The 21,265-nt window shown below is 42.1% G+C and overlaps 1 protein-coding gene across 4 annotated transcripts in view; it reads left to right on the top strand.

The window, feature by feature from the left end:
- HEATR5A (HEAT repeat containing 5A) overlaps window positions 1-20,600 on the top strand; it is a 75,950-nt gene extending 55,350 nt beyond the window's left edge. For 2 of the 4 annotated variants that reach the window (XM_038756680.1, XM_038756678.1), the window contains 12 exons: window positions 1,741-1,922; window positions 3,127-3,195; window positions 3,927-4,106; window positions 5,283-5,517; window positions 5,797-6,045; window positions 7,394-7,521; window positions 9,208-9,355; window positions 10,652-10,924; window positions 13,628-13,852; window positions 16,051-16,202; window positions 18,435-18,648; window positions 18,989-20,600. In XM_038756680.1, the coding sequence (XP_038612608.1) occupies window positions 1,741-1,922; window positions 3,127-3,195; window positions 3,927-4,106; window positions 5,283-5,517; window positions 5,797-6,045; window positions 7,394-7,521; window positions 9,208-9,355; window positions 10,652-10,924; window positions 13,628-13,852; window positions 16,051-16,202; window positions 18,435-18,648; window positions 18,989-19,293 (2,360 nt within the window). In that variant the 3' untranslated portion in view covers window positions 19,294-20,600. Of the gene's footprint in view, window positions 1-1,740; window positions 1,923-3,126; window positions 3,196-3,926; window positions 4,107-5,282; window positions 5,518-5,796; window positions 6,046-7,393; window positions 7,522-9,207; window positions 9,356-10,651; window positions 10,925-13,627; window positions 13,853-16,047; window positions 16,203-18,434; window positions 18,649-18,988 lie in introns of all 4 variants that reach the window. The other 2 variants (XM_038756677.1, XM_038756679.1) reach the window with 2 other exon arrangements.
- The last annotated feature ends 665 nt before the right edge of the window (window positions 20,601-21,265 follow it).

Here is a 21,265-nt window from a genome sequence, read left to right as displayed (position 1 = left end):
TTAGATGGAAAATTAAGGGAAGCAGCATGGCCTAGTGGAAAGCACGTAGGTCTGGAAGTTAAAGGACCTGGGTTCTAATCCAGCTGTGCCATTTGCCTGCTGTGTGACCGTGGGCAAATCAATTCTCGTGCTTCAGTCTCCTCAGCTGCAAAATGGGGAGTTCAGTACCTGTTCTCTCTCTTACTTGGACTGTGGGCTCCATAATAATAATAATAATAATAATGATGGCATTTATTAAGTGCTTACTATGTGCAAAGCACTGTTCTAAGCGCTGGGGAGGTTATAAGGTGATCAGGTCATCCCACGGGGGGCTCCCAGTCTTAATCCCCATTTTCCAGATGAGGAAACTGAGGCCCAGAGAAGTTAAATGACTTGCCCAAAGTCACATAGCTGACAAGTGGCGCAGTCAGGATTTGAACCCGTGACCTCTGACTCCAAAGCCCGGGCTCTTTCCACTGAGCCATGCTGCTCCATCTGGGGCAAGGACCGTGTTCAGCCTCATTGATTCCGTATCTACCCCATCGCTTAGAATAGTGCTTGACACACAGTAAGTGCTTAACATTTATCATTAAAAAAGGGCATTTGGCCTGGATTCAGGGAACCAGATATAAAACGGGGTAGAAAATATCTAGCCATTTAGGGGATGTTCTGTGGTTTGGCTAAATCTTGAATTCAGAGCCCTTTGATAATAGTAATAATTCCCTCCATGATTTATTACCAACTCTTTGTGTCCCTTAATCTCCTATTCTTGCACTTGGACACATCTTCTGCAAGAAGCCTTCCCCGCCTAAGCCCTCTTTTCCCCGGCTCGCTCTCTCTTCTGCGTGAGTCTGTGCACTTCATTCTGTGACCTTTGATGTTCACCCCACCCTCAGCCCTCCAGCACATGTGTACGTATCTTTAAGTCATTATAAATTATTAATATCTGTCTCACCTTGTAGACTGTAAGCTCGTTATGGGCAGGGGACGTGTTCGCTAACTCTATTGTACTCTCCCAAGTGCTTAATACAGTGCTCTGCACATAAGTGCTCAGTGGATAGCATTGATTGGACTCAGTCCCTAAGGAGAGCCCTTCTCTGTGGATATGGAGGCAGCTACAGTTCCCGAGAGCCCACGGTTAATATGTTAGAGAGTGGCCTCGACTATACATTCGTCTACCTTTGATAGTGTGAAGGTTCACGGGAGGTTTGGGCTATCTTTTTCCGAAGGAAGGCAACATTCTGGTCAGGCGCCGCACTCATCATTTTGCCTCTGAAAAATTATTTGCCACGGTTTTGAGCTTGACACTAACCACTGTAATTAACGTAGCAAAGATTTGAGTGGAGCAGAACAGAATTCTCAGATCTAAGTTTTCAAGCGGATTGTTTTGCGGTTTTTTTACCCATCTTCATCATCATCAGTCATATTTATTGAGCGCTTACTATGTGCAGAGCACTGTACTAAGCGCTTGGGAAGTACAAATTGGCAACATATAGAGACAGTCCCTACCCAACGGTGGGCTCACAGTCTAAAAAGTTTGCAAAAATGGTCCTCCATTGTCGTCTTCGTTGTCAGTCAGCTTTCCAGTTGGCCAAAGATTAAACAAAGGCAGAGTTCCAATTGAGATGCAAGTTGGTGACCTAAAAGGTAAAACAGAAACTAGTTAAAAAAAAAACCTGCACTTGATGAAAATTGGGCTGTGGTGCCAGCGTGTTTTTTTCATTTGGGGCTTTTTTCAAGTGAGACTTTTTCTCCTTTCAGATGACTTTTTGGTTTTGCACCTTGCCGATTTGATCCGTATGGCTTTTATGGCGGCCACAGACCACAGTGACCAACTCCGGCTCTCTGGCCTTCAGACGTTGCTAGTTGTTGTTCGGCAATTCGCCTCTGTTCCAGAACCAGAGTTTCCAGGTCATGTGATTCTGGAGCAATATCAAGCTAATGTAAGCACCTCCTAGTAGAGTAATTACTTCATTGCTAAACACTAGAGTGAAATTACCCGGAAATCTTCTAAAGTAAGTGACAGTGATGCCTTGTAAACCTAGATGTGATATAGAGCTCTGAGCTACTTGCATAACAGTGTAATCAGGAGAGAACAAAATCTTGGTGGAAACCATAACTTCTACCCCCATTCCCACACACGGTTCCTAGAATTCTAGGAAAGGGATAGTAAAATTTCAAATAAAAGTGTAATATTTGTTATCGGTTTGTGTTGTAGTGTTTTAATTGGAATGTTTTAAATTACATTCTTTATTAAATCTGACATTAATATTGGTAATGCTTGCTAAGGGACTACTGAACCGTTTCAATTAACTATCCGAAATACTAAATGCTCTGAACCACCATTTAACCTGGAGAATTATATTCTGGCTCCATGAAATTATTTTAGATTTGTTCATTTTTTTAAATGGTATTTGTTAATTATTTGCTATGTGCCAGGCACTGTACTGGGTGCTGGGGTAGATACAAGATAATCGGGTTGGACACAGTTCATGTCCCACATGGGGCTCTCACAGTCTTAATCCCCATTGTACAGATGAAGAACCTGAGGCACAGAGGTTATGTGATTCGCCCAAGGTCAAACAGCAGACAAGTGGCTGAGGCAGGATTAGAACCCAGGTCCTGATTTAGAACAGATTCAGATTCCTAAATTTTAGACTTCTTTTAAATTTATTGTGTTTATGGTGATGGAGCAGTCTACACTGGTGAGAAATAAGTGGAACAAAGCTATCTTTTAGACTGTGAGCCCACTCTTTTAGACTGTGAGCCCACTGTTGGGTAGGGACTGTCCCTATATGTTGCCAGTTTGTACTTCCCAAGCGCTTAGTACAGTGCTCTGCACATAGTAAGCACTCAATAAATACGATTGATGATGATGATGATGATGATAAACTGAACCATACTCCTAGCCATTTAGCCCACAGTAACCTGGAGCCTGCTGCTGATGGCTCGGAATTAGCTAGCCCCAAAAGGATTCACCTGTAAATTCATTCTCATCCACCTCTTTTCCTAAGGTGATGTGACAGTCCAGTTAGTCGGAGAACTCACGTGAGAGACGATTGAAATTACATATAAATAGCATTTCAGAGTGGAAGGTGTAGCTGATGTTTTAGGAACTGATATTTGCCATTCCAAATTTCTTTTCAGGTTGGAGCAGCACTTAGACCAGCCTTTGCTTCGGAGACCCCTCCCGATGTCACTGCCAAGGCTTGTCAGGTGTGTTGAACAGAGTGTTCCTAGAGACGTTTTGACACAGTTTTATAGATTTTGGTTGTTGTGTCCATCAACCTTAACTGGAAATACTTTGGGATCCTTCTTAGGAAGTATATAGCTGCTGCTGAGTGGGAATGTATCTGTTTTTTGTTATATCGTATTCTCCCAAGTGCTTAGTGTAGTGCTGTGCACACAGTAAGCGCTCAGTAAATGCAATTGACTGTTAAAGAGTCTAGGTAATTACCTAACTAGGTAGCTAACCAATCAATCACCAGTATTTCACCTCTTGTATACAAAACTCTGTACTAAGCACCTAGAGTACAGTTATAATGTGGTGTACGATAAGCGCCTTACTAATTGTCAAGCACTATGCTAAATGCTGGGGTGGATAAAACATAATCGGACTGGACACAGTCCCTGTCTCGGGCTCAACAGAAGTAATACACATGATCACTGCCTTCAAGGAGCTGACAATAAAGCTGTGAAGGCAAACATGAAAATACAGGTAAGAGGACCACAACTCCTATTTGTTCCCTTACTGCAACTCATAAATTTTCTCCCTGTTCTAATCCTGCTCTTTCTGAATTAACCTGATGGTCACTTCTAGTATTTCTTGTAACTTTTCTGTGCAGCAAGATGGTCTGAACAGGCACGATAGGTGGGAGTCTTCTCAATTGAAGTGACTTGTAACCTGCCTTTCTTTTTTAAAAAATGACAGGGCATTTATTTCCTAGGTATGCAGTGCCTGGATAGCGAGTGGAGTTGTAAGTGACCTTGGTGACCTCCGAAGGGTTCATCAGTTGCTTGTATCTTCACTGACGAAAATACAAGCGGGAAAAGAAGCTCTAAGTCAGCTATACAATGAAAGTGCTTCGACCATGGAGATCTTGGCTGTGCTCAAAGCCTGGGCGGAGGTTAGTGCTTTTCCGTCTTTAACTGTGTCCTACCGATCGTACTGATTCATTACATTATGAAAATGTAATGACTGAATATAAGAACTAGCTTTCTACAAACCAGGATGTTCCAGGATTATGGGATTGTAAGGAATCCTAAAATATCAACTCTCTCATTCCCCTTGGCCAATTCTGTCAGTTGACCAGCTGACTGGTTTCCCAAAGGATGGAAGACGATGTGGATTTAAGTGGCAGTGAAAGGAAATTTTCAGAGGGATAGAACTAATATGGGACCCCACGGTGTAAATGTATTTGAGAAGGTGTAAATATGGGGTGGATGGGGACAGAATGGTGGTGCTTTCACTGTTAGTATGTATGCTGGAATGCTGGGGAGGGCCTTTTTCAGTGCTGTGTCTAGAAAGAACTAAATTAATGATGAATGGGTAGGTTTCTATAAATCTGTTGGTTGTCTTTTTTGTTCTGCCCAATAAGGTTCCAATGGTACATAGAGGATACAAGTATTATACTCTATTTCCCCTATCCCTCACCCACTTTAATGTCTGTATCTCCCCTTATAGACTGCTAGCTCTAGTGCAGGGATTACATCGACCACCTCTGTTTACTGTACCTTCCCAAGCGTTTAGTGTAGTGCCGTTTACACAGTAAGGACTCAGATACCGTTGATTGATTGATCAGTTAGGTATTTAATTAGTTCCCTTGCCAGGACCAGATAATTTGTTTTTTAAGGCTGTAAGTTAAAACTCATTCAGAAGTTATTAGATATTAGCAAACAAAAACTAAATCCACTCTAAACAGTAGCAGTGGCAGAATTGTTTTGTATTGGCTTCATCATCATCAATCGTATTTACTGAGCGCTTACTGTGTGCAGAACACTGTACTAAGCGCTTGGGAAGTACAAGTTGGCAACATATGGCTTATTGTTGACTAATGAAAGGATTTTGAAAAGATCATGAAAGGATGCCAGTATTTAAAGCTGTAGTTTTGTAGTTCACAGCTTACCCTCATTCCATTAAAGAACAGCTCCTTTAATACTCCGTGATTGGGGCTCAGACTTCTAGACCAAAGTTGTAGTTGGAAAGTCTTTCTTTCTGAAAGGTTGAAATCAGAGCACAGGCTGGCAGTTGGAGTGAGACCTTCTGCAAGACCCTCCTTATTCACAGATTAATCTTTCTGCAGGTTTACATTGTTGCTGTAGAAAGACAAAAAAAACAAACAGAGAATGACAAGCAAGCTGTGAAAACCACCAATACTGTGGATGAGAGTGCTGGAGATGTGATTTCTTCAGTCGATGGCCTTCTGGACTTAGTTCAGACAGATCTTGGAACACTGAGCAAACTCTGGCTTGCTGCACTGCAAGATTTTGCTCTTCTGACTTTACCGTTAGAGTTTGCCTCCCAGCTTCCTATTGAAGGTGAGAAAACAAAAGCTTTGAAGATATTTCCAAGCAAATGCTCACAAAGCCTCAGAGATTCTCTCTTCTAACTTAATGTTTTTTCCCCCAAATTTTTTTTGCATTCTGCAGGATCGTCAACATCCCTGTAGCAATTACAAAAATTTAATCATCAGAAAACTTGATTGGATGTGAAAGAGAATTTATTTGGGGGAGGAGTAAAACTGTTACGCTGAGTGAAATTTTAGCCCTCTTAAAATAGAGCACATGGATTAAAATTATGTTTTTCATTTTTTGTAGGTGGTGCTTTCTATACTGCAGAGACTAGTGAAAATGCTAAACTGCATTATCACAACTCCTGGGCAGTCATTCTTCATGCTACAGCTTTATGGCTTACCAGCACAGGCTTCATTATAGCCGACCCAGATGACGGAGCAGCTAATCTCTCCCGACCTGTAACCCCAACTACAATGTGTCAGGGTTCGTCATCTGGAGCTGCAGCCAAATCCCCCGAGGATGTCAATACCGACAGATTTCACCTTATCTTGGGTCAGTGAGAGTGCAGGCCAGCCGGCTACGCCAGGTTCTGCTTCATTTCAAAGCCGCCTTCAGTGCCTGACTGTCAGGCTTTTCTCTGCCAGTAGTGCAGTGATGTGTTGCATTAAAGTAGACTGAATTTGGTGGTCTCATAAAGTGATTTCTAAATTGATCTGAGCTGATTTTTCTTGTGAGCTAGAGATGTGCCAACTTTAATTTGTGAGGCGAGAGAACTCCTACGCCCCTTCTTTTTAGATTCTATCGGGGTCTTAAGGAGAAAGTGAGGTGTCCATGTGATCGTCAAAAGGTAGATGTGGAGTAAATTATCATCTCTGGGCTTGATATTATTTTAACTACTGAAAAATTCCTTTAATCATTCTCAGGCCGGTCACAATGATCAGATTTTATGTGATGCTTTTGCTAAAGATTTTTTTACCGAGTTTAACCTTAGTTTAGGGGAGCATATTATCAGGCCAAAATTTCATAAAAATTAAGCTGGTCAATCAATCAATCGTATTTATTGAGTGCTTACTGTGCGCAGAGCACTGTACTAAGCGCTTGGGAAGTACAAGTCGGCAACATATAGAGACAGTCCCTACCCAACAGTGGGCTCACAGTCTAAAAGGGGGAGACAGAGAACAAAACCAAACATACTAACAAAATAAAATAAATAGAATAGATATGTACAAGTAAAATAAATAAATAGAGTAAAAAATATGTACAGACATATATACATACATACATACATATATACATATACATACGTGGTCAAGATTTTCATTGTTTATTATCATTATTGTTTTTATTAATGAAAATGATAGTAATAGTGGTGTGTTAAGCACTTTACTGTGTGCCAAGCACTGAACTAAGCTCCGGGGTAGATAGAAGTAAATTAGGCTGGAAACGGTCCTTGTCCCACGTGGGGTTCACAGTCTAAGGGGCAAGGAGAAGAAGTATTTAATCCTTATTTTACAGAGGAGAAAATTGAAGCACAGAGAAATTAAGTGACCTCTTTTTACTTGGCCCTGTTGCTTCCCCCAGGCCACATTGTTTATTTGTGATAAGGTAATTTAAATGTTGATGTGAATACCAGGTCATTTCCCTTAATGCTGTGGTAGAGATGCTGCTGACTAAATCAGAATAATGCATAGTTCATATGCCTACATTTAGGACAGGATCAAAAATCAAAATGTTGGCACTAAACAATCAATAGTCTCGATTAACCAAAACTACAAAATTATCAATAGTTTTTAGGTATCTTTGTTTTTCTTACTATAAAAAACCAAATATTTCAAGGTAAAATATTTGACTTTTGTGAACCGTGTTTTCAAAAAAGTCTTGTTTTTCCTTCCCTTTGTAGGAATCAGTGTGGAATTTCTCTGCTCCTTACGTTCAGATGCAACAATGGAAAGCATCACAGCTTGTTTACATGCATTGCAGGCCCTGCTGGATGTTCCTTGGCCGAGATCGAAAATAGGGAGTGATCAGGTAATTTCATTCACCGTCACTGGGCTTTGTCCTCTGCATTATACAGTATTTGCTGGGTGACTATTCCTCCTGGCATATGTCACTGATCTGGGATAAGTCAATCAATCATTGTTGTATTTATTGAGTGCTTACTGTATGCAAAGCACTGTACTAAGCGCTTATAAGTCGTGTGCTTTGGTACAGTTTACTTTTCAAGTGGGGGTGACTATACCATACCTCTTTGGGGATGTTTAGAGGAGAAATGAGATTTAAAAAAAATCAAGAGAAAGGTAAAAATGGGAGGGAACGTAACATGGGAACAGAATTACAGAAGAGTTCAGTCTTACCTGGAATGCTTGGAGCCTATGTATGGATGGAATTTTTTTGCTTCTTTTCTAGATTTGTAACTAACACTTTTTTTTTAAGGAAATAGTAATGGAATAGAGGCACAGGGGTAGGCCAGAAAATAGGTTACCAGTAAGTGCTTCTCTGGAAAAGGCAAGCAGAAACTCAGGAGATCAGCAGGAGGTCAGAAACAGAGCCAGAGTGAGCATGGTGTTCTTTCTCAATCCTAGCTGGAATTAACATTTAGTAGCATTGATAGCTGAAGGGAAAATGAGTAAATTGGATTTTTAAAGGTTTTGATTGCTGATGTCCAGATTTTTAAGGTGGTATTATTCAGTTCTCTCCCAGTTATTTAGGGGCTAATTATCCAATTTATGGATTACCCAAGCCCCCTTGTCTCCTTTCCATTGTACTGCTCCTGCAATTTGTCTTTTTATTTCACTTGGAATTAGCCTCCTCTCCTGAGAATTTGAGTTTCCCATGCTATTCCCATCCTGTAACACCATAGGTAATCAGGAGTTTACTTATGCAGTTTCATTTCCCATTAGGGTGAGGGTTTATCTAATTCTCTATTGGACCTAAAAATATGCAGTCATTTGAAAGTACTAATCAAATAATTCTGTGTTCATTCTCAAATATATTTGTCACCTGTCCTGTACCCATAAAGATCAATCCTGATATCCATCTGAAACATATGCTCCTTCCTCTTTCTCTTTGATTGCCAGTTTATCTTCATATTGCAAAGCAAATTTTTTGTAACTTTATTATGCAAAATCTCTCTTCCTAATCTATGGGTATTGGTTTTTCTGACATCGAGACGAAGGACTTGAGTGAAAGCATTCAGAATATGTCTTTAGTGATGTGATGTCCAATATTCCCCATTTTTATCTAACCATATTTCTGTCGGAGCTTCCAAGCTTTGAATAGAAACTTCTGTGATTTGGTTTGTGTAGCAGAGTAGCCACTCCCCATCTATATGTTTAGAGGAGTAACCAAGCCCAGATATTTCTGTGACACTTATTATTTAGACAGGATGTTTGGGGAAATTGAGGAAAAGCAGTAAACGTGATGTGATGTGCATTAACGATTTCAGAATTTTCACTGAAACTGTCCCTTCTCTACTAGAAGAATTAACCTTGCCCTGAACAGTGGAACTCTACATAATTGTTTTCTTATTTTCAAAGTGACTTCCTGGCATTATGATGGCCTGGAATAGAATTAGTCAACAAATGGCATCGTTTCTATTTTAGTTCAGTACTTGCAAACTGTGTCGATGTTTTGATTGTGCTGTTTAATCTCTGTGCGTGTGTCACTTGCCAAAAGTGAACTTCAAATCGTGTTTCTCTAAATGCTGTACAACAGGATTTGGGCATAGAGCTGTTGAATGTGCTACATCGAGTCATACTAACCAGAGAGTCTCCCACCATTCAGCTGGCTGCCCTGGAAGTGGTCCGGCAGATTATCTATGCAGCTCAGGAGCATGTGAGGGAGAAACGACGAAGTGCCGAAGGTAGAATGATTTCCTGTGCCGTAGCTCTACCATCCAAATTAGGCCATTCATTCGATCGTATTTATTGAGCGCTTACTGTGCAGAGAGCACTGTACTAAGTGGGGGTTTTAGTACTTATTGAGCGCTTACTGTGTGCAGAGCACTGTACTAAGCGCTTGGGAAAGTACAACACAACAATAGACAGTGACATTCTCTACCTGCAAGGAGCTTACACTTCTAGAGGGGATATTTGCCCCAACCCCACTGCATTTACGCACAACTCTTTATATTATATATTATTTACTTTATTAACATCTGTCTCATTCTCTAGACTCTTTATGGGTACTAATAATAATAGTGGTATTTGTTAAGCGCTTACCATGTGCCAAGCACTGTTCCAAGCGCTGGGGGTGGGGGTGGGGGTCTAAAAGGTAATCAGGTTGTCCCACATGGGGCTCACAGTCTTAATCCCCATTTTACAGACGGAACCGAAGCTCAGAGAAGTGAAGTGACTTGCCCAAAGTCACCCAGCTGACAAGTGGCCGAGCCTGGATTAGAACCCATGGCCTCAGACTCCCAAGCCCGGGCTCTTGCCACTGAGCCAAGCTAGTAAGCGCTCAATAAATCAGGTTGATTGATTGGGCAGGGAACGTGTCTTTTAGACTGGGTGCTTGGGTAGTACAAGTTGGCAACAGATAGAGACGGTCCCTACCCAACAACGGGCTCACAGTCTAGAAGGCATGTCCAGAGCGCTGACATAAATCACTGCGGACAAATAAGAACCTAAGGAAAGAAAATAAATTGAACTAGTATGTGTTCAAACTATGATAACTCCCCGAGGTACTGAGCAATGGGATGGGGTAATGAAACTTTCTCAGGTAAAGAAGCAGCATGGCTTAGTGGAAAGAGCACAGGCTTGGGAGGCAGAGGTCGTGGGTTCTAATCCCGGCTCCACCACGTGTCTGCTGTGTGACCTTGGCCAAGCCATTTAACTTCTCTGTGCTTCAGTTACCTCACCTGTAAAATGGGGATTAAAGCTGTGAGCCCTGGGTGGGACAACCTGATTTCCTTGTATCTACCCCAAGGCTTAGAACAGTGCTTGGCACATAGTAAGTGCTTAACAAATACCATCATTATTATTACACATCCTTCAAAATGCTTGTCAGTATTTATCTTTGTGAAGCCAAGAGGGAATGACTTTCATAACCCGGACCTGCAAACTTAGAACGATTTTGTGGCAAGATAAAGGCTAGGAGAGTTTTTGGCTGGGAAAAAAAAAAAGGTCATTCCTTACCTCAGCCTGTTCCTTCCTTGCAGTTGATGATGGTGCTGCTGAAAAGGAAACGCTGCCAGAATTTGGAGAGGGCAAAGACACCGGGGGCCTGGTTCCTGGGAAATCTCTGGTATTCGCGACTTTGGAGTTGTGCGTATGCATTCTTGTACGGCAACTCCCGGAGCTAAACCCTAAGCTGACAGGCAGCCCGGGAATGAAAGCTGCGAAGCCACAGATGCTATCAGATGATGGAAGTAAATTGGTTTCCGCAGCACTGATGATCCTCTCTGATCTCCCTGCAGTGTGCTCTCCTGAAGGTATGATCTTATATGTGACTCCTTTACGTGAGAGAGAGAGAGGTAGAAAATGGCATTAGCCAATAATAAGGAGTATTCACTCAGGTTCTTTTAGGTATTTAGATGCTCAGACTTGACGTTGATTTATAATCCTCTAAGAGTAGTACATTAGAAAATATTGTACGAGGTGGTTTGAAAGTGGGACGTGGACTTGATATGTGAGTACCGTGATTGAAAATGTGTTTTTGTAATTAGTGAGGCTCAATAATATAGCAAGCCATTTTGCTGTGCCATTTTGCGTGGCTCAGTGGAAAGAGCACGGGCTTGGGAGTCAGAGTTCATGGGTTCAAATCCTGGCTCTGCCGCTTGTCAGCTGTGTGACTTTGGGCAAGTCACTTAACTTCTCTGCGCCCCAGTTCCCTCATCTGTAAAATGGGGGACTTAACTTCTCCGAGCCCCACATGGGACAACCTGATCACCTTGTATCCTCCCAGTGTTTAGAACAGTGCTTTGCACATAGTAAGCACTTAACAAATACCAAAATTATTATTATCATTTTATCTTATACCTCTGGGCAATAACTTGCCCTCTCAGATTAGTGGAGAAACCACCAAATGTGGGCCTATTCCTTCCTGGTTGGCGAAAATAAATCTTTGACATCAGCTTATTGGCCCAAGTTTGGCTATTGGGCTTTCAGCTCCAATGAAGTCAGAACTTACATACCAAGACCTCACATGGACACTTTTGTCTACAGTGATGGCAAGAGAGAGCCGCAGGGAAAGTTGCCAGTGAAGAACTGGGCTCTGTTTGGTGTCTGCTCCTAAAGAGTGCCATACATTTTGCCAAAGTGTCTGAGAAATTATAGAAATGACGCACTGTTTTGAGGATCCATCATCTCCAAAAGTCATTGAAGAAGTGGCTATTGTCCCTTTCATTTGCTACCTTCCTACTTTCCGATCAAGGACAGTTGGTGAACTCACTACCTTTCTGTGTGTATTGCTTACAGTCTCACTATTAAATGTATTGTTACAATTGCAAGATACACATACCCTGGAATAACCATTTTTCTTCTACTTGTCTTAGATCACAGGAATTCATGTTTCTCCCACAAAATGTTGGCGATGGTGGAAACTAAATTGAACCCCTTTTAGTACGTTTACTGAGAACTAGCAGAAGTACCAAGTCTTAACACTGGTTAGATGGTCATACTTTTCCTCCTCCTGCTCCCTGTCTGTCTTCTTTTCCTTTTTCTGCAGTTCTCTGCTTACCACTGTTGTGTTCTCTCCCTGCTTTCTTCAGTTTTTCCATGATTTCTTCTGTCCATTCACATGTCTGTACTTATTTGTCCCTGTACTTCTGTGTCCTCTTCCTTTCCACTGCCTCATAGAGCTCTATCAAAAAGGCAAATAGGAACACAAATCCTTCATCCTTTTTTCATTTTTTTCATTTCTATAAGCCTTTTCCCATTTCTGCATCCTTTCTCTCTCTGTCTGTCTTTGTTTCTCTGTCACTCTATCTCTCCAGTTCACACTTTGTGTCCTTTTCCCACCTATCTCTCTGTGTCCTCTGCCTCCTCTCTTCCCTTTCCCCTGTCCAGACCTACTAGCTTGTTGCTGTCTTATCATTATGCCATTGGGATAGCATTATTAACGCTGTTTAAAGCACTGAAAATGGGAAAGTGAAAGCATCCTAAAGGAAAACAAAGTAGTTTCCAACTGGTGGGCCTCCTAAAGGTACCCAGGGATGCTGAGCAGTCATATTTGTTTTTATTTCACATGGGAACGCACCCCACAGAGCATATTCACGTATCTGAGGTGCAGACCTGGGAAGTTTGTCATTTGGAGGTTCACCAAGTTCTAAAGAGCTGCCCACTGTTGGGTAGGGACCATCTCTATTTGTTGCCAACTTGTACTTCCCAAGCGCTTAGTACAGTGCTCTGCACTCAGTAAGCGCTCAATAAATACGATTGAATGAATGAATGAATATGTAAGAGCCCTCTTCCAGGCTTGAGACTGAGGAAGAGGTCCAGCCCACCTCCTGTCTTCAGCATGCATTGGAACAAAACTAGTTAGAAAGAATTGGCCTCATATAACTAAAGGGGGTGAATAAACAGGCCAAAGAGTCATCATTTTAGTCCTTTCTCATTTACAGCGGGAGAAATTTTCTCGTTTCCAGTCCCAATCAAGTTAGGTATGGTTTTTATGAGGCACTAGCTGTATGCTAAACTTCGGGGCAGGTATAAAATCATTTAATCACAGTCGCTGTTCCACCCAGGGCTCACAGCCTACGGGGTAGAGAGAATAAGTATTTTCTCTGCATTTAGTGGTGAAGAAAGAGAGGCCCAGGAGGTAAGGTGCCTCGCTTAAGGTCACCCAGCATGCCACTGGCAGAGCTGGGATTAGTGCACAGGTCTCCTGATTGTCTCCCTCTCCTGTTCTTCCACCTCCTTGTAAATCTGGTATATTTTGAATGGTTATTTCGACATCTTTAAAAAGATTCTGATATAGAATACCTGAAATTGGCTTTTCCCCAAAAACCATATTCAGCAAAAGTTCAAAGTCCTGACACTTCTCCAAGCAGTTTCAGACCCTGCCAAGAGAAACCCCAGAACAGGAGACTAGGCTTAAAATTCTAGCGTGTGAGACTGTGCCCTTCCTGTTGACAAGTCTGTTTTTTAAATCATTTTCAAATAGTCTCGAATCCAAAATGGGTTTTGTCTTCTAGGAAGCATTTCAGTTCTCCCTACCATTCTGTACCTCATCATTGGCGTCCTCCGAGAAACGGCTGTGAAGTTACCTGGGGGCCAGTTATCTTCAACGGTTGCCGCTGCTCTGCAGGCTCTGAAGGGAATTCTGTCTTCTCCCATGGCTCGAGCAGAGAAGAGTCATACGGCTTGGACAGACCTCCTTCGCAGCGCTTTAACCACAATTCTGGACTGCTGGGATCCAGGTAACCAAGGCCGGCGGGACAGTTTTTGAGATAAATTGTCTCTGACCTTAAAGAACAGGCGATAACGTCAAACTGAGCTTCTGTTCCTTAAAAGAGGGTTTTTTTTCCCCTCTGAGCGAACAAGTGGGAGAAAGCGGAACACATTTAGCTTCACATTTTACAGTCTGCCTTAACCTTTAAGGGAATTTAGTGGTGTGCAGTGTGTGTCTTGAGGAGCAGCTGAGACCCCTTAGAATGAAGCAGTATGTTTAAACAGAATAAATGCACCTTCCAGTGCTCTTTCGTCACCACCGTTGAAGTTCGCTTTCCTTTTTTGTTTTGCGGTTTTCAGTTGCAGCTGTTTTAAGATAACATAGTTTGGTCCTTTAACAGACTGCGGTCTGCCCCGCCGCCCCACTTCTCTGTCACGTAAAGCACCCAGTCTCATCAACTGGTTAAAAAAAAAGACTTCCTCCTGTGGTAACCTCATCTTTACTAGAGTTTGCTTCCTACACTCTGCTCTCCTTTTAACAGTGCATCTCAGTTAGTGAAATGGAAATGACTGTGGCCTTTTGGCCAAGAAAATTTATATTCCCATTGAGAAAATAAAAGTAGCTGACAGACGTCAACCAGTGATGTGACAGGGTGGATTTTTTTGAGTTTGCTATTTCCTGTTTCTCCCGTAACTTTGTACTGAGAGGATATTTTAACTTGTCTTTCTCAATCCCCTAGAGCCTTATATCTCTTTGAGAGTTTAGGAAGTGTTTTAAGTCACAACGAAAACAAAGTAGAAAGAGCAGATATAGAAAGTGAATGACCTCTCCTTATTTTGATCTCGGGGGTGAATTCCCAACGATGCTTTTAAGTTCAGATTGTAGTTCCATTCGTGTAATCATATTTAAAAATAGGAGACTCCATAATGAAAAATGAGGTACTGAGGTTTAGAAATTGGTAGGCTATCTGTCAGGAAGCTACACTTAAAACCCCAGTGGGGTCCAATAAAATTAACTGGAGGAATTATAGGGAAAGCTTTTCAATTTCCAGCATTTCTGCCTTAAGAATAATAATAATAATACTCGTTAAGTGTTTACTATGTGCCAAGCACTGGGGTAGATACAAATTAATCAGGTCACGGGTTCAAATGCTAGCTCCGCCAATTGTCAGCTTGGTGACTTTGGGAAAGTCACTTAACTTCTCTGTGCCTCAGTTACCTCATCTGTAAAATGGGGATTAAGACTGTGTGGGACAACCTGATCACCTCGTAACCTCCCCAGCACTTAGAACAGTGCTTTGCACATAGTAAGCGCTTAATAAATGCCATCATTATGATTATTATTATATAAGATTTGCCTTTATCTCCAGTTTTCAGGTAGGTGGGTCCCTAAGTAGCTAAGTATCTGACAAGTGTGCTGCTTAATTTTTGCAGTTTGAACAATCAGTACATGCAGGTAACAATATTCTAGTAAGATTTTATGATGTGCAAAAGTTTTACCCCCACAAAAAAGCACGATTAATTATGACTAACATTTGTCTTTCAGAATTTGTACGTAGTCAGCGTTATCATGTTAATGCATTTTGTGAAGTGTCAAAGCTCATATTCCTTTCCTGTGTAATTTTGCGGCAGAATTGGCTAGGCCTACTTTTAACTTTCCATGCTAATAATAATAATAATGGTGACATGATGACTTCCCTCTAGGAAGAAACGAAATAAGAACCCCAAGGAAAAATTTCTTAACAGAAACATCCCATATAATTGCAGGCGAGATGCCCCAGATTATTAGCCTTTTCAGAATTTAGGGTTTTTCATTTACAGTGAAATACCTTATGAGTTTCATGAAAACCATTCATGTAGAAAACTGTTCTAGCAGAATCCTACTAGAGAAAAAGTATAATCCAAGCCATTCACGCCATTCACTGAGATGCCAGTGCAACGTGAACGTTTCCCACATGGTTTGAGAGGGGATTTTCTCAGCTTCTCGGTATTTAGGGCACCTAAAGGGAAGTCAAATTTATTTTATATCAATTTATTGAATCTAGAAGTACATTGAAGGCCAATCTTAAAAAAAAACTGTACCATTGTATACGTTCTGGTCGTTCAGAGTATATTGAGATCAGAATAGAAGCAGTATCATGTAGATGGTTTCTTAGGCTCTACTGTCATTCAAAGTAGATGGGGCAGTCCTCAAATCTCTTACTAATATACCGTTTCTTTTTAGTAGATGGAATGCAACAAGAACTTGATGAAATCAGCTTACTTACGGCCGTGACGGTATTTATTGTGTCTACAAGTCCAGAAGTGACGACCATTCAGTGCCTTCAGGAGCGTTGTATTGAGAAGTTTAAAACAACACTTGAGTTAAAAGACCCTGTAGTAAGTGTCCCTAACGTCAAATGTTCAATTTAGAAATTCCCAATCTCTTCAAGCTGCCACTATGCTTTTTCCATTCTTCCGTTTTACTGGTATGAACTTGAAACATTGGATTGGGGAAATGTATTTTAGTTCAGCCCTAATTGCAACTCTTTGAACGAAAGCCTCAATCATTTCAAGCAAAAGTTGATAGAGGATCCTGGAGCTGCACTGATCTTTCTCCAAGGATTTTTGATGCCTCTGTCACTGATTTTTCCCTGTGTTGGAAATCTGAACTTGAGGCAAGTGGGATAAATGAGTTTGAAGGGGGTTTTTAGCACAAGTGCTGCTCTCTGAGGGCCTGGATCCTCAGAAAACAGCATTCGGTTCTCTTGCATGGGGCACAGATATTGTAAAAGGACTCATTCTCCCTGCGGCCCAGTTTGGGACACTTAATCCCATGACCCTAAACGTACATGTCCTTTAAAATATTGGACAAGCAAGTTTGGTGAATTGCAATCTGTTATCACGATTCTGTTGTTAGCAGTCACAATTATATTGACTGTCTTCTTCCTTGCACTGTGGCAGAACTATTCTGAAGCAGAGCTAAAGGGAGAAAATCCAGGATTTCTCAGCCCTGTCCTTTGTGTGCACTCCAGTACATCCACTGCAGTAGCAGAACCAGGCTGTGGAAGATAGGTTGGAAGGGTAGGACTGGGAAAGGAGCTGCCTTGCCCCTTCTAGCCCCCGAAAGTGACTGGGAGGGCTGGCATTCTGCCTAAATCCCACCTCTTCCTTGTCATAGAGGGAAGCTGCTGTGGGAATGGGTAGGAAGAAGGACTCGGAAAGGGAAACCATTTTTGTGCACCTTTTTCTAGGTAGTGTCCAGTCGACATTAGGGTTCCCCCACCTCAGCCCCTCTCCTGCATAAGACCTTAGAAAGAAATCTTTTGCAGGGGACCCAGAACTGCTGGAGCCCAGAGCCGGGAGCCAGCTGGGTCCAGGCGCAGCAGGAATGGTGGTAGTTAAGAAACAGCTAGGACAATAGCTGGGCCAAACCCAAACTGGAAAGGATTCTCAGCCAGGGGAAGCAGGGACCCTCTACTCCTGGCCAGAATGGGACATTGAGATAGTGGCAGCAATGAGAGATCAGCAGGAACAGAGAGAGGTGGGGAGGAGGAAGGAACAAAAACAGGAACGGAGATCATGAGAAGGAAGGGAGAAGGAGTGACACGGAGAATGTTTTCCCATCTCCCTATGGCTGTCTCTTTCCGATCCGTTGGAAGCCTCCGTGACCGAAATGAAAAGTTGCACCTTTAGATGGGAGCTAATTTTGGCCCCCAGTTGGAAAAATGGGAATTGTTCTTCTTCAACCGTACAACCTAATCAGAGGAGCTGGGTGCTGATCCACTTGTCTGCTGTGTGACCTTGGGCAAGTCACTTAATGTCTCTGTGCCTCAGTTGCCTCATCTGTAAAATGGGGATTAAAGTTGTGAGCCCCATGTGGGACATGGACTGCGTCCAACCTGATGATCTTGGATCTATCCCGGCGCTTAGTACAGTGCCTGGCACATAGTAAAAGCTTCACAAATACCATAAAAAAAAGTTGGCTGCACAGAGATGAGTCCTTTTCATGATTTAATGCCCAGCTGAGGTAAAATAATTTGTACAGATTTGCTTTGGAGTTGCATATTTTTGCTCCTGTACCCTAGTTGCTGACTGATACTGTGCTTGTGAGTTTTAGGAAACTGTTATGTACGGGTTTCTTAAACTAGATTGGGGTAGACTGTCATGGGAGGCTATGTGGGATGTGGAAATAAAGTGTTCCCTTAGGTCATTCACACCACAATCTCATGTCAAGATCCTCAAATTGTCCCCTTTAGGGGTTAAATATTATAGGCCTCTTCATGGCCCGAATGTGAATTTCAAGTTCCCTAAATGCCCCAAACATTTTGAGTCATCGGAGGGTAGGCAATAAGGAAGTGTCCTTCACCAAGTAAGACAGTTTGAATACTTTTGTGAGATTGGATTGTGAAGAGAATAAACAATCGGGGAAATGTTGTGAAGGAAATAGTGTGTGAATTACCAGTCTCTTGTAGTGCTCTGCACACAGTAAGCATTCAATAAATATGATTGATTCTATGTTGTTTTTGGTCTAGGTGACTCTGACTTGACTCCTTGTTTAAGTTCACCTTATTGTATGTAATTTACATTGACTTGTCACACTCTAACTGTCCATCTGTTTTGCCTCATTAGGTACAGATCAAGTGCTACCAGCTGCTCCTTTCCATTTTTCAGTATCCAAACCCAGTTGTATCCTACCCTTACATTCATTCTTTAGCACCGTCCATTGTAGGGAAGCTGCAGGAAATAGATAAAAGGAAACCGGAGGGTGCTTCTGAGCTTCAAGTCATTCAGGAAGGCGTAAAAGTCTTAGAAGTTCTCATAGCCGTGGCTGAAGACCAACACCGTAAGTATCTCCACCAAACCGAGTTCAATTTCAGCAGTCTCACTGCGTGAAGTAGCGAGCAGTGTTGTTCTTGGGAACAGCCTCTTATTGGGAACATTGGGAAGATGGAATAGGATTCAAAGCATTGGATGATTTGCAATTTTTTTGCACTTCAGGCCCCTTAAACGAAAGATGTCCTGTTTGATGTGGTTATTAGTAAATGTGGGCACTGGGGGAGGAAGCGGTGAAAGAAGAGACAGCTAATCTTTCTGTCATTGGGACCCGAGAAGAGGCCATTTAATAGGAGTGCTGTTGCTGCGGCAGAATGCGGGGCTCATTTTTATGTTCTCAATTTTTCTAGGACCTCAGTTGGTGGGCTGCCTTCTGCCCATCCTCATTTCATTTCTTTTGGATGAGAATGCCCTGGGGTCGGCCCCGGCTACTGCGAGAAATCTGCACGAGTTTGCCCTGCAGAATCTCATGCAGATCGGCCCCCAGTACTCATCTGTCTTCAAAAGCCTTATGGCTGCTTCTCCAGGCATGAAAGCACGGCTGGAAGCGGCTGTCAAGGGCAATCAGGAGAGCCTCAAACTTAAGGCCACGCCTAAACACGCCAAGAATCCTGGAAAGAATTCAAGCATTCAGCTGAAGACCAGTTTCCTCTAATGTCCACACATTTTTATTGTAAGCACAACACTCCAAGAGGGCGAGACTTCCGTTTCCACATGTTCAGGAAGGGGCGTGGTGGTTTAGGCCCCCATCCATTGGGAAAGCTGGTTGATTATGTTAAAAGGAATGTATTGACGGACTTAATTTGCCTTATCCAGCAATTACCTTCTAAAGTCACGGTAAACTAAAAGCAATTGTGATGGGTCTTGAATTTTCATTGATCTGTGTCAGAATTCTAGGGTCGATACCAGATATTAGAAAGGAACTAATGAATTTTTCTCAAGATTTCCTGAAATTGAAATGGATCATTTCCGATTGCACGTGTGGTAGAGTTAATGCTGTTACAGACACGGATCTAACGGAAGTGCAAATTACCTACGGTTCCTAACCTTTCCAAATTGCTCATTTAAAATCACGCCCCAGTAAGTAAATGTTTTAAGTCTTCTTGAAATTCTCAAACAAGATTAAATTATTAAGCCACTTAGACCAACATGGTTTGAGGTAATGTTGATAGGTTTCACGACGTTTTAATAAGGCCTAGAATTACCCAGTGTTTCAATACAGCTTTGCAGTCGCGCGGCTTAAGCGTGTTATCGCTAAAGAAAGTCTCAAGTCTCATTTTTCAGAATGGTTTGGTTTTTTTATTTTGTCGTGCATTACTCAGTTCAGAAAATGAAAGCTTTGCTAATACTGTGCTGGGTGGAGCATCTCCTTTTAAAGCCTCATTTACTGTCTTATCTCTGCGTCCTGACCCCCTCATAGATGTGGTGTTTTTATGTATGGAACACCCCCGTCCCGTTCCCATTCATGAGTACATTATACAGTGCACATATATATCCTTATATCCATTTGTTGGGATCAGAGTGGACAGATGGAAATAGGTCAGATTGTGTACCACACGATCTCAGATCATGAAATAATGAAAGAGATCCCATTTGCTCTCAAGGAACAGATTTTTAAATCGGAAAATTGAATGGAATTAAGAACCTCATCATGGCTGGAAAGCATTTTGTAACTGTGGTGATGGCTGCTGTCTTTCTCCCCTCTCACTAGTATCGCCCTGTGTGAACCAAATACCTGTGCCCAAACGAGCTCTGCATTTCCTCGCTAAAAACGAATAACCAAATGGATAGGCTCAACTTCAGAAACAGGAAACACACTTCTGCTCAAGTGTGTGATGTACTGTATTTTATTATTAAGTTTTGTATATAAAAACTATTGTAAATTGTACAGAATTAACCATTTGACAGATTCTAACATGGTGATTCATTTTTCTAATTTGCATAAATAAAGCTAATTTTCTCATCAGAGTTTTGTCTGTGACCCACAAAAATGGGATTTTCAGCGGCTGAAAGAGCCAGAACCGTATCATGCGCATCTGGATGTGAGCAGCTTCATCCCTTAAGCGAGGAGGGGCTTGAAGGCCATGCAGCAGAGAGAAGTCAAGGAGTTTCTACTCCTCAAACATCCTTCTTCCCATTCCCCCCCTCCTCCCGCCACTCTCTTAACCGGGATTTCCAGGTGAGAATTTTGGAGCCAAAATTGATAGAAATTGATAGAAACATGGTTTTGATCCTAGAGATGGCTTTTCTCGGTACAGTTCCCTGCAGGGGAGCAGATTGATGTCCCTCCTTAGTAAAAGGATTATAGTCTAGGCACTGGCTTCTCCCGGTGACCTGAACAGAATCCAAGTTGGGTGGCTTTTATGATAGTAAACCCGTCTGGGTTCCCGGCTTTTTTCCTTTATGGTCTTCCAGGTTCAGAGAGAGGAGATAAAGTGCCATCAAGCATTGACTGGCCATGTGCCCTTCTACTCTTTGGTTGTTTGTGCCAGTAGAATATTAACATTTAGGAGGAAAAATCATTGCTGATATTAGGTGGGGCTAATGTTTGAATGCTCAGCATTTCCTGCACCTTTTGAAGCAGTTGCACAGGCAGAATCTTAAAACAGTCGAAAGAACTTCCTGGA

This window comes from Tachyglossus aculeatus, chromosome 14 (genome assembly GCF_015852505.1).
Source record: "Tachyglossus aculeatus isolate mTacAcu1 chromosome 14, mTacAcu1.pri, whole genome shotgun sequence".
Taxonomy (NCBI): Eukaryota; Metazoa; Chordata; class Mammalia; order Monotremata; family Tachyglossidae; genus Tachyglossus; species Tachyglossus aculeatus.
The sequence above is the reverse complement of the archived record's forward strand: the minus strand, read 5'-3'. Positions and strand labels throughout refer to the sequence as shown.